At 34.6% G+C, this 13,910-nt stretch overlaps 1 protein-coding gene across 5 annotated transcripts in view; it reads right to left on the bottom strand.

Annotated features, from left to right (window-relative positions):
• The window catches only part of USP15 (ubiquitin specific peptidase 15), a 74,112-nt gene that overhangs the window by 45,513 nt on the left and 14,689 nt on the right, over positions 1–13,910 (bottom strand). For all 5 annotated transcript variants that reach the window (XR_014571271.1, XM_083794996.1, XM_083794998.1 and 2 more), the window contains exons 2-5: positions 12,492–12,619; positions 7,369–7,499; positions 4,515–4,641; positions 7–152 (exon numbers count right to left, since the gene is read on the bottom strand). Coding sequence is in view for 4 of the 5 variants with exons in the window: in XM_083794996.1 (XP_083651122.1) it covers positions 7–152; positions 4,515–4,641; positions 7,369–7,499; positions 12,492–12,619 (532 nt within the window). In the remaining variant the exon portion in view is untranslated. The remainder of the gene's footprint in view (positions 1–6; positions 153–4,514; positions 4,642–7,368; positions 7,500–12,491; positions 12,620–13,910) is intronic.

Here is a 13,910-nt window from a genome sequence, read left to right as displayed (position 1 = left end):
CAGTACCTGTCCCTGGTATAAACCAGCATCTTGTATGGTACTATCTGGTTTATTCAATGGTTCAAAAGTATTACTCATGTATTTGTTCCACAATCTGGTCTCTTTTTCACCTGGAATATTGAAGATTTTTCTTATCTCTTTTTCAATCGTATCTGTTTTGAAAAGGAGAAAACAGAAGGTTAGCATTTAACAAGATAAACACTATAAAGTCAAATAAAGCATCAGAATTACTATTTTTTTATATTGAAAATACAGATCAAACTGTAGCAATGGCCCTACAACTACAGCATGCTGTAAGAAAAGCAGGAAGTTGCCAGTTGGCATGCCTTTAAGGTGGAAATAGTCAGAGGTGTATTTTATTCCCTCCTGAATCTCCTAGCAAAGCAAACCAAATAAAGAAAAGTGCGTAAGTAACAGATGACAGGAGGTACCCCTAGGTACTGTCTACTCATTTCACAAAGCGTGGTACCACAGGAGTGTGGGTGGATAGGGAATGATTAGATGTGAAATTGGCAACAACAAAAAAAAAAAGGGGCTGGGAGGGCAAGTCCTTCTGTTCCTCTCCTTAAATCAATCCGTCTGTTTTTTTTTAAACCTTCTACTACCCACATTCCAGTGCAATTAGCACTGACCACCACAAACACATACTAAATTTAACTCTCACCCTCACAGAAATTAAAGACTACTCTGTGAAACTGAAGTACAGAAATATATTCTAGAAGAACCATGAAAGATTTGTTGTTCCTGAAATATTTGTCATAAAAAGGTCTGCCATCTCCTACTCTACTTGCCAGAAACATAATTTTGAGGTAGCATAACTATTGCGTACAACTGGAGTTTAAGTTCATAATTAACTCCATTCTCCTTATGCAAAGTCAAATTTATGAAAGAGTGCTTTAATTTGAACTAATATGTGCAGTGCTACATCACAGCAACCTCACTTCGATGTTTTTAAATTGGTACATTCATAAAGCCCCGTGGCAGTCAAGCCTTGTGACAACTAGCACAGAAAACAAAACAGGAGTCACGAAACATACAGTTGCCTTCCTGATGATCACTGAAAACACTATTATTCTCAGGATGAAAACATCAGTGCTGAAACACTAGAATTCCCCTTGCCCCCTTAAGATCCTCTTCTACTATCACTGTGCTAAATATGAAAAGTCAAAATGAGACCTGATGCTTAGAAGTATCTTTTAAAAATCCAGCCATTGATTTGTGAAATGCATGACAAGCGGCCAATGATATTTGTAGATATTGCAGACAACTGAATACGATTTCCTTCTAAACTAGTTAACTTATATTTTAGTATAAAGGCAACTGTTTAACTTGTTCATCTGCTTCTGTAACAAAGATAACATGTAGGCAAGGTAGGAGCTAGAAACAAGGCTTTTTGCTGACTTTTTGGTCAGAACCAGTTCGCAACCAATGGTTTCATATAACTACATTTGAATGTGAGACTGAATGTAGCTGGCACAGTCTTCCAGAAAAAAAAAATAATCTAGATTTATCAATGGTGTTTACTAGAAAAAAATAGTCACAAAAGATACTTTTTCATTAACTTATTAATAACCATGAAAATTAAATATTTGAGCATTTCAGCTCTTATTCTTAGCAAGAACTAAATTAGTATCTCCTATTCCAGCTTCACTCAGAGAACTGTTATGGGACAGAAAGCATCAATCCTATCAGATTAGATACAATATACACTATGTCTGAGACCCTGGGAAGTATATTTCCACCAAGTATCACTGAACTGCTGGCTTATGGTCTAGAATGAACGTGCCTGTTCAAGTACAAATACGAACAAAAAAGAAAAATGAGAACAGATGCATGATTTAAGCACTATTCTGCAACACTATGTAGAAGAGTCAGGGTGAGAATTGAGTTCAGAGGATCCTAATACAAAGACACCCTGGCTCCTAAGGACTAGTGCTATCACAAGCACTGTCTGAAGGAAACTGCAAGATGTTAATCTGTACTAAGCTGCAGTAATCTCAGCTTCCTGAAGAAGGGAAAGGCTGATCCCACAACAAACTCTCCTCAAGGGCAGCAAGCTTTCCATTCTTTTATTCTGCAGCAAATTAATGGCAGAGACAAGTCATAAAGCCATTTGCCAAGATAATTTACTGGCAACAATCCCAAAAAAACATAGACTCAGGGCCTCTGGTGTAATCTTCTATGAAGTTTATCAGTTCAGTTTTGGAATTGTTTTAAGGCATTGCAGACAAAACCTGACTCTTACTCATCTGTAAATGAGGCTACCAACAGTCTTTCTGTCATTTTCTCACTCATAAAACTCTTGAATAAAGGTAGAAGAAGTCTACAGATTAGGTGGTGACTGAACTGTTTTCATACATTCATATAAGACTCCTCAAGAGTTCATTAACTCATATTCACTCAGAAGTCCTAATGATCAGCAACAACCAGACTGAAATGCTTCCTGAACTACGTCTAACTCATTTTCTTTTTATACTAAAACAAAATAAAAAAATAATTAAAAAATAAATAAATAAAATAAAAAAGGCTTGGCCATCAGTCTTTAAGATGCAGTGCCTCCAAGGTGAGAGTCCTCAACCGTAGGAGATCTCCAAGAAGGTCCAAGGAACACATCAGATATGTCCAATACAATCCCAAGAAAGTGACTGTCATTATCAGGTCTGTCCTCTATAATTACTTTTTTCCTATCTTGTACTAACTTGCTGACATACAGTCTAACTTAGTTTCTACTTGAGCAGAAAAACAAAGGAATTGATACTGACTTCTGTACTACAACACTTCTGCAGCCCATCATTACTGGCATATGCAAGCAAGAGTGAACAATATTTAAGGTTTTGTAAGATTCCTCTTACATATTATTTATTGATACAATAAGCATCTCTGCTACAAGCTCTATGAATACTAGAACTACCTTAAATATACTTAATGTAAGGACAGGAAAAAAAAATCACCTTATTAAGAAATAAGGGAAATGCAGGAATCAGTTATTCTTTCACTCTTAAAACTGGTCTTGATTTTTCTGGTTCTTTTTCTGTAATACACTCTTTTGGATGTCCTGGCTAGGATGGCACAGCTTTCTGCTCTGCTTAAGAAGATTCAGCTTCAAAAAAGATATGTTATTAAGGCTTCCAAGAGCATTTCATCCACATCTCAGGAAACCAAATAAGGCCAGTGTCTGGAACAGGGTTGCCAGTGAGCCTGATTGTTACTTGTTACCCTTTATGAGAATTTTCTCATAATTATCATTCTCTCTATGCTAAGAAAAAATGAACACACATCCAACTAATTCCAGAATGGTTGTTCCAAAATGTCTTGTTTCTGATTAGAAAGCAAATATCAGAAACTCATCCATTACCTATAATTCCAATGCTAGAATTTAATTCAATATAGCTGTAAACTAGCTTGTATTGGGTCCTCAGGGAAAGATAACATGAAATTGGTTTTTTAAGTTTCTACGTTTGCTTAGAGACTAATGAAGTACATCTTGCCAATATAAACCAGATCCCAAAAAGGCCAATTAACATACAACATCGAAGCCTTGTTTCAAGGACAGATTTGACAATTTTTAAGTTTTTATTCTATTACAAGCAGATGATTATCTGTTTAACTTGAAAATTAAAACCTAATGAGGGAAAATTATTCTGTTTTTAAAACATGCATTCTGCAAAAAACTAAGGGGTAGCAAGTATAAACTACTACAAGTTAAAGCTGAAAAGACTATACTGATGCCAAGTAATGAAGAGCAATGGCTGGGCTTGACTTTATGCCCTTGGCATAAAGCACAAGTTTAACTGCACAAATATACTTCATTGAAAGAATCTTGTCTCAGAAACACATACAAAAATACACCAAAAACTGAGCTTATGTGATCAACAATATCTTTGTATACATTCTGATTGTTATTTTCAGAGACAAATATGTTTTTAATATGGTTTCAAAAAATGACACAATGTTTAAAGAACATGCAAAATAAAGATAAGATACAGGTTTAATACAGGACTCGGTTACTTTAAGAAAGTGTGTCTGGCCTGCCACTTCACAGCCCAAAGAAGTTTACTTTTATAAGTCACCTTTACGCATTAATTTATAAATCCAATTAATTCCTGTGTTTTCATTCCTTTTCCTTATGTATGACTATCAAGTTTTAACTAATGAAATACATCTATGGAAACACCTGAAAAATTGCACTTCTTACACACCAAAAGCCAAGAAAAAGCACAATGGAATCCAATTAGGGTAATGAAAAACATTACACTGCTCACTTTCTGAAAAGCGCAAATCTCTAAAGTTACCACAGCTATCTAGATAGAATACATTTTATTTTTTTAATTGTATTTAAAATTCTATTACAATTGTTTAATTTCTAATTTTGACCCAAAAAACACCAGTCTCATTCTCTGTAATGGTTAAATGCCCACCTATTATTTTATACAGAGACTTATCTATTCAGAATTCACTATAACATACTATTTGAACAAGTAACAATCATATAATGTTAAAATAGTTGCCCATACCTATTGTATCAGCTTTACTAAATCTTCGCGTGACAACATTGTTCATATTTCCATTTTCACAAAGCTTTAATTCTGTTAGATATACTTCTACTTTGCAGTGCTTTACAAACATACCCTGTTCAACAACCTGAAAAACAGATTGACATGAAGTATCAGTCCAAACATATTTTTATATACACACTTCAAAACATTGGAGACCTCTTAAAAAAACTAAGTTCAGGGAAAGCAAGACACTTAATAAATGTCAAAAACTAGAACTGAAACTCTAACTTTTTAGAAATACAGTAAACTGAAAAGTAAAAGTTTTCTCTCAACCATTGTGTCTTATCTGTGCATAACACCATGACTTTCAAAGTCTTAAGTACAGTGGAAATCACAAATATACATACTTAATCTAAAGGTAAGATACTTAATCAAAAGATAAACACCAAAAGTTATTTTTTATTTCAGAACAAATTCATTGTATGCTGCTTCCTCAAAACATGAAGAACTAGTTTTCACACTTAATGAATACTTATCTATACCAATACACATTACTAAATTCTGGATATCGCATAGCTGATTTTTAAACAAATCTTGTATTTAGACAATACCTACAAATATCAGCTATGTTCTGATAATGAATACATTCATTTGAAATTTCAGCTACTCATTACAGTTGTTTGTAATTGTTCATTTTTGTAACTCCTATTACAAACTATTACAAAAAAAATTACAAAAGTATACAGGAATTCCTTTTTTATAAAAGTAAAATGTAGAAAAAAATATTCAGGGTCACCTCTTAAATGTTTTTCCTTTTGATCTTCCAAAGTGTAACTGCAGTACTTAGTCATGTAGACTGTTCCCAAAATAACCATCACCCTGATATGTGATACATCTGACAAATATGGTTAAAAAAAAAGCCACCAGCTAATAGCTAGTAGAGATCTGCTATCTGCTGTACAAATATAACTTGTAATATAACTTGTATGTATGTGCTATAGGAACAAAAAAATAGTGAACAATTCCACTGTTGTTCAGTTGCCTTAACTATCATGGCTGGCAGTCATTACATTTAAATAAAAACGTATCTTAAATTCAGCAGCTTACTCAGGTTTTCAGCTACTAGAGTAACAACAAAATAGTTGCAGTAAACAAAACTGAATATGACTAAGACATTTCTTAGAATAAGATTTACAACATAGTAGATGCATTACCATATATAAATTCATGTTACTTGACATGAATAAATGTCAAATAACACATTCAATAAACACCTTCCTCATGCCCCCAACTCCTACCCCAAAAAGTAGGGGTAACAAAGGGGATAAAAGAAAAGTATCAAAGCACCATGCCACCACTATGAAAAAAACATTAAGACAGATAGGAAAAAGAATTGAGAACAAGTGTGAAAAGCATCAAAAAAAAAACAACCCTCACTTACCTGAACTGGAATATGTATCTCAGATGACAACTACTGCTCATACCGGCAGATCATAATGAATCTATGACAATCTACCTGGCCACTCATTACACTGCATGTATTTTTCCAGTCACTTCCTTGCAAGTACAAAGCAATATACTTTCGTTACTTTCTCTCTCCTTCTATTTCCCTCTAAAATTTTAAAATTGCTGAACATTTACAATGATGATGTAAAAGCATTCAGTTCGCTGAAACTCATCTTCAGGAAGAAGAGTACCAAGTTGATAATACATATACATCTTTAAAGTAGAGCCATTCAGATGGATTTCAGCTCTTACAGAACTAAAGAAAAATGGGAGACATTCCAGGCATGTTTCTATAAAAAAGAATGTCCCTTAATGTACTAAAGAAAATGTTAAAACAAACTTTCCTTGCTGACCAAATGGATCTTGAAGACAAAAATCATTCTATAGCTAAATCTGGTGATTGTTTGAAAGGAACACATTTGAATTAAGCAGCCAGCATGCGTGTATTTAGATCATATTCATGTCAAAGAGTGAAAAAAATGTATTACATCAAAAAGCATATCCAACTATGTTTTAATCATAATAGATTCTTTCAGCAACTTTTAAAGAATTGAAATAAAGATCTCTAATTTAAAGAATATGCCCTAAAGATCAGTTTAAAATACATTTGGGTATGTTTGCCATTTCTAAAACATAGTAATTCACTCCAGTGATGATGCAACTATAATCACTATTCTGAAAATATTGAGAAATAATCCAAACAGAAATGATTATCTCATCAATAAACTGGTAAAACATTATATTACCGTAACAATAAGGATGACAGGTTCTAGAGCAAACAGTCAAATATGTTAATTTTTGACAGTCTCATACTGATATAGGGTCACAGTATCCACTGTACCATGGACTAGTTATATTCAGATAACTTTTTGTTTTGTTTTTTGCTTAAACAAAAAACTACCATAGCAAGTTGCCGAACGCAGAAGATTCTGCTCATCAGGAGAGGAACAACCAATTATTCTGCCAGTGTTAACACTATTAGAACTAGACTTTTCACTAATACAGCCAATACAGTTTTAGGGTTTTATATTTAATTACAAAATCATTTGCATTAATAGACTTACAAGCTTCTAAAGCAAGATCTTCTTGAAAAATCTTGAAAAATTAGCGGGCTTATTTCCAGAAAAAAAAGCATTACATTCTTTGCAATCCTTGTTTCTCAGTTTTCAAAATTTGAGTCTCTAAAATATGAATAAAAATTAGGTATGTATAAGCAACTAAAGCAGGATTTGTCTATATAGTCATCACAGGCCAGGGCTTAAAACCTTCTAGTAAATACAACTTCTAATGGATTCCTGTGGAATTCCTGCATATTTGCAGGACTACAGTTGAATCACATTCATCCCAGTGGGTAACTTAAGAGTACCTTGCGAGCTATTGGCTCTTGACCTTCCATCAGCGTGTACCAGCTAACTAGCCTATTCCAGCCTTCAGTTGGCAAAAGGATGTAGTCCAGCTCATCAATGAGATGTTCCTTGAGAGACTGAGAATCACCATCTGTAAGAGAAAGATATTCTCACTTCAGTACTTAATTCTGCTAAACTTTTAAAGAAACGTTATTTTTTCATATAAATAGCAAACTATTTTCTGAGTCACAGTTACGTTATGGCGTTCAAAGCAAAACTTTTGAAACTATTCCGGCATGCTATCCGGTACACGTATATCATACCTATTACAGGTAGTATTCCTGCTCTCATGAACGCAGATGAAAACAACATGCAATCACGAGCACCTATTTTGTTACTGCACACAGCTTTCAGAGAATCCAATCCATTTCCCCACCTTTGCACGTATTTCCACATAACCACGGACACTTCCATTTCACGTTACTGCAACAGCCTTGACTGAATACGAAAGAATGAGAAGCTACAGTAGATTGAGGCAAAGTTCAAAGTTATTCACTCCATGACAAACTGGTAAAATAGCATGGTACAATCCTCCTATTTAAAGGATCCTACGTGCTTTGGAAACACAGTCCCTACCAAATTCTTCACAGGGACAGTGAGGCAGCACTTGAACGACATACAGCTTGGCAACCTCTTACATAAGTAGCATGCTTTTAGCTTTGGTTCAATGCTTATTACAGTAGTAAGAGAGCAGCTATTCTATATGTGTAAGTGATTCTAGATCTGCACCACTGCAAGCCTCGGACAATCAAGGCAGCTGTCTGTGCATTTGGAAGTATACAGCTACAGGGCAGCAAACATCCCTCTACACAGAGTGAGATCAAACAGGGAGACCCACACATTTATCTCCAAAGAATGAAGCAGGATTACAAGTTTAATGAAGTACAAAAACATGTAGTAAGTAGACAGTCTATTTTCATTGTCCTACAGGAATGAATTGTAGAAAGTACACAATTAAAACTGAGTGTAAAAGTAAGGCTAAATAACCTCAAATTGCTTCAAATATTGGCTTTCCTCTTGGAAATATTTTTGTAAATAATATTTCTAAACAAAATGAATATGGTTATCTACATTTTTCTGTAAGGACAAAAATAAGATCTGAATATTACATGCACATGAAAAGCACTAATGACTTCTCTTGTGTCCCCTCTGCACAGATTTAACAAACAACATAAGGCATCCTCAATTAAAAAAAAAAGTCTGAGCATCAAAAACCATCACATTTTAAAAAAGTAATCATCCTTTAATAATAGCTATCTTTTTTTTGTGTGCGTAAGAATTTAATAAAACTAGTTTTAACAATAACTTTTCTGCAGGAGGTCAACACTATTGAGGACATTTAGGAGATGCGTGTTCACTTTCTTGTGGGAGGAGTGAACAAGATTCCAGCTTACCAAGACTCTAGGAATCTCCCTACTCAACTGTATATGCTACAGCTTCAGTTAGCTTAAAGGGTTTGTGGCTTTATGGGAAAATGAGGGAAACAGGAACACTTTTTGCTTTAGTCACTAGAATGGTGAAAACACAGGAAAAAGCACTCTTCTACTTCTGTTAGTTTACCACTGGTGCTGACTCTTTCTTTCTCTCTCCAGCCAAGTACTTTGCCATGTGAGCAAAACATGGTAGATGTTGGTAACACGCAAACTGTCCAGATTAAAGATGACTTGGTGAGCAGTCAGAGGGTACAAATGGTTTGCATGCATTTTTCTCCAATAAAAATCATAAATTACTTACTAGGAAGAGCTAAACAACACATCCCCTAAATACAACCAGGCAGCTATTAATATTATAAAGTTATTTTAGAAGAGGGGATAATGAAGTTCAGAAATGGCCAAAGTATTTGTTGCAATTTTAGCAAGAAAAATCACAGGCTTCAACATATTCTCTTAGCTTAACTACCTTGCTCCTAACTACTTTAAAACTCTTCAGGATTTTTACTTCTCAAAACCATTGTATGATTTCAGCTGCTTTTTCTTAAAATTTTCCGTAACTTTGAGTAGCAATAGCAAAGATGGAAACACTGCTACAGACAAGTTGTCACATACTGTTTAATCTGTTGAAGTATGGGTAAGAAGTGATTCTAGATTTGCTTACACAAAGATAGACTTTTATATTGTGATGTCAATAAATCTGATATTTACTTCCTATCTGGTTGAATTACAGAAATCATTATGGCTGCTGCACCCTTCCCCTCATTTGTTCAAGAGCTCTGTAAGACTCAGGAGGTCAGTCAGAGAAGAGACGGTAAATGTTAGGGATATCAACAGGAACCCAACACAGAGGGCAAAGAAAGACAACCTCAGATTGTGGATTCCACTTCGGGAGCCATAATACATACACTGTTGAAGCAAAATGTAAAATGGAATTTCACATGAACATCTCAGTGAATACACAGGAAAATCAAAACACAATTCTTTATGGAAATAAATATAATTAATGTGACCTAATAAATGAGATGTCAACCAATGTGCCTGTTGAAAAAAAGACTTTCTTCTTTCCTCCAGTCTATTTCAAACTATCTGCAAAAGTAACAACTTTCAAGAGCTTCAAATTTTGATTCAAAACTGTTTTCACTGATTAGGAAAATCTATATTCAGGAACTGTATCCAAGAAACATTTGCTGAAACAATTCATGACTTACACTATCAATTCTTACGTGGCCCACTCAGTGCTATGCTTCTGGTGGCTGGTAGTACCATAAGACCATTTCACTGTAACTGAGAGTAGATTGTGGAGAGAAATCCATAAACATATATTTAGATCCAAATATCTCTTTAAAAAGTTAATAGTGCATTTCTGTACTGACCTGATATTGCTATAAGAGTTTATAAGTAGAAGATAACATTTGGATTCCATTCCATCTTTCTGAAGCCTCCAGCATTTTCCTATTATAATTTTTTTCAGATTCTTATTTCCTTAAAGAATCCCTCTGACACTGACAATTCAGTCCCTCATATGGAACAGTTTTCTAATTATAAACAATCAACTATTCTAGATAACTACTTCCTTGTTGCTTGCTTTGCTCATCTAACGTTGACTATATAATTCTTCTTTTGAAGATGGTGTACTTTCATCATATCTGAGTATGCTGGGATTAACTGAAATCTCTACCTGTTAATTTACATTGCTGTCTCTTCATCTACATGTTCTGGAAATAAGGGAACAGCATTTAAGTAATACGAGCACAACATACTACATCAGTTTTCTGAAATTATTTTCTTGAATTTAGTAATAGTTTTCCTTATCACTGCATTGTACTGAAGAACACCTGAGAAAGCAAGCCCATTTTAGATGAGTAAATCAGGTTGAAAGAGAATACTATGACAACAACCAGTGTATACAACATACAGCTTTATTAAGTGTCAAAGACAGGATTAAAAACATAAGCATTTTCAGGTTCTATTTATACTACACTGAAAACCTAGTACAGAGTATTGCTGCTCTGCAGCAGGCGAAGCACAGCTCCTACTTGGTAAGTGTTAATGCCCTTAATTTTAAAACTTCCTTCACACAGGAACAATAGCTGCCAGACAGTAATTGGAAGTATGGTATCACTGCCAATGAAGAGCTGCATTTTTAGAACCATGCCTAAGCAAACAATGAAGTTCATAAACCCCAAGGTTGTGTTTATTTTGAAAAAGGGTGTGTCAAAATGATACTAAGAAAAGTCTGTCAGGAGTTTTTAGCAAAATGGCTAATATAACTTTAGATTTGGATGGCTAACCCCAACACAGACTTCACGTTCAAAGCAACTTTAAGCATAATCTGAACACAGATTAAGTTATCAATAATCCAGCACGGTGCCTTGCACATCTAGAAGTCACTTTTTTTTTTTCCCCAAAGTGGTTAGACACGGAAGAAAGAATAAGCTGTTGCTGCCTCACTGAGGATAAAAAAGGATGTTGCTACATCTGATTTCACTGACAAGCGTCACCTGAACATGCCTGCCTCACTACCAGATTTACTACAAGAATGTACAAAGGAACTAGATCCTCACACTTCAGAAAAAAAGTCACTCACCTGGAGCAAAAAGACCTTCAAGTTTGTGAGTGAAAAGAGCATATGACAATACAGCACCTTCTTCAAAGGCACTGATATTAGTCACTGTCAGACATGCACTCACAGTGACAACTAGTGCAACATGGTATGACAAATCCCATGAAAAAGGCAATCGTCTTTAACATAACTTGTGAAATAATGAGATACGAATTAGAGCTGAGAAGTTTTGAATTAAGAAAGTCATAGGTCATCATAAACCCCATCAAGTAGTAAAAATAGGCATTACTACACATAAATTATGTACTACTATTATATTTTCTGTAACTACAAAGATGAAGACCAGTTAGCTATTAGATTTTGTATGCACTAGGTTTTACATATTAAATAATTATAGCTTTAATACTATTTCAATCCTAGACACCGAATATAAAATTTGACCTGAGGACTAATTTTTTAAAATATCTGGGAGATAATTCTGAGACCTACGTCCACAAATCTGACAGTTCAGCAAGAGTCAGCCAGAACTGTGCAATTAAAACAGTGAGAGTTTAACCATACTTAGAAGACCAAAAAGCATCAGGAAACTACCCTCAGTCATTTCTGACCACTTTATATTATCACTAAATTATATAACACCTTTTCCTTTAATGTTCCAGAATCAAAGTAAGTGTTTGGGGCTTGTTTACAAAAATAAATTTTATACTTCAACTTAAAATGTTATCTTAAACAAACCATTTTAGTTCAGCTAAAAAAAATCTTGGTTAACTCGGGTTAGCTGTTTGTCTACTCAACTAAATTTCATCTCCCAAGGTATTCCAAGCCATCATGACAAACTAGTAATTTTTATATTATTAAATATTTGTTACCATTGTAAAGGAGTTCAAATAATTTTATTTATAAAGTTTTATTTCATTAGGGAAACCTATTCTAGTTCTCTTGTCACTGTCTGCAAAAAACAACAACAAAGGTTCACCTTCATAAATGCTGAGATTAATTTACACTATTGACTACAAAAAACGAACAACCTGTAACAAGTTTACACTAAGCATTAGTATTGGCTTACTACACAGACAGAATCAGTTACCTTTGAGAAGTCCAGAATTATCAATAGGACCAGGGTACACGTTCTGATCTCCCATCTGGTATTTGTCCCAGCTGTCAAAACCAACATATTTTTTCCACTGTTTGAACCAGCGACTATCCACTAGATACCTGAAATGGAAGAAGACAGGTAAGCTCATTATTTGCAAAATCTAAAACAAAGTTACATTATTTTAACATAATTTAGAAGTTATGCATAATAATATAATTTTATTTTAGAGGGAGAATTTGAGTGGCATCTCAAGTGGATATTTCTACCACAGCTGCTAGACCGTTACACCTTTCATTTATAGTCACTTCAGGTATTAAAAAAAGAAGTTAAAATTCAAAGATGAGTGTGATCTGTATGCTACTACTCCCCATGTGACCAAATCATTCCTATTAACGCACCTGTATATATCAGCCTCTGAAAATGAAGAATGTTTTTGTGCCTGGCCTGCTAAACATTATCAGCATCTTCTACCAAAAAAGACTTGTAAATCGTGAGGAATTAAAGATCTCACTAATCACAGTGGGCAAATACAATTTTGCAAGACCACCAATACAGCATACCAGATGTTGAAAAATAGCAAGTTTCAAAAACATTTTCCTTTTTAGCACGAAACATCATCAGTTTTAATTCCCGTTCTCAATTTGTGAATTCAAGAGATTCAAGTTATTATAGCTTTAAAATTAGACAGTCCTTTAACAAATGAGAGACAACTTTCAGTAAAATATTTTTTTCTGCTGTAGTTTTATTTGTAACATTCATATGCAAGCCCCAAAACTTTGGAACTCTGCTGTCCTGTCAAGAACCTGAGAGTCTAGGTGTCTTCTTCTCTGAGTCAGCATCAACACATACAGTAAACGTCCTGCTTTTGAGGCAGTACTAGATGTTCCTGCTACACACAACTAACAACTTCACACTTCCATATAAAGGAATCTCTCTAAACCCAGCTTCACAGTATTTCTACCCAGGTTAAACTATTGCTAGCTTGGCTTTTACTGAATCCAGTGATATCTAACATTTTATATTTCTGTTTAGTATAGAATTTCGTTAAGATACCAAAGTTCTTTGGTGATCCCATTTGGTTTTCCCTAAAGACTCCACTTCCACTCTTTCTTTTTCCTAAAAGCATCCATCTCATCTCTTTTGTGTACCAACCCTTTTGCTACTAACCTATGACATGCCAGAATACAATTATCAGGATGAATGACTGCATCAAACTAGAGAGCATAGGTAAATCTTCATTCTTTTCTCCAATGTTTGACTACTGAGCTCCTATTTGCAGCACACCAAGAACATCCTACTGAACCTTTAAGACATCTCAAAACGCTTCCTGGTGATTCAAATTCCAGTCTGCTAACGCATACAGCTTTAGTAAGCATTTAGTAACCCTGTCAGAGTTACTCACAAGTACCA

This window comes from Anser anser (genome assembly GCF_964211835.1).
Source record: "Anser anser genome assembly, chromosome: 1".
NCBI lineage: Eukaryota > Metazoa > Chordata > Aves > Anseriformes > Anatidae > Anser > Anser anser.
Note: the sequence above shows the minus strand (reverse complement) of the source record. Positions and strands in the feature narration are given on the sequence as shown.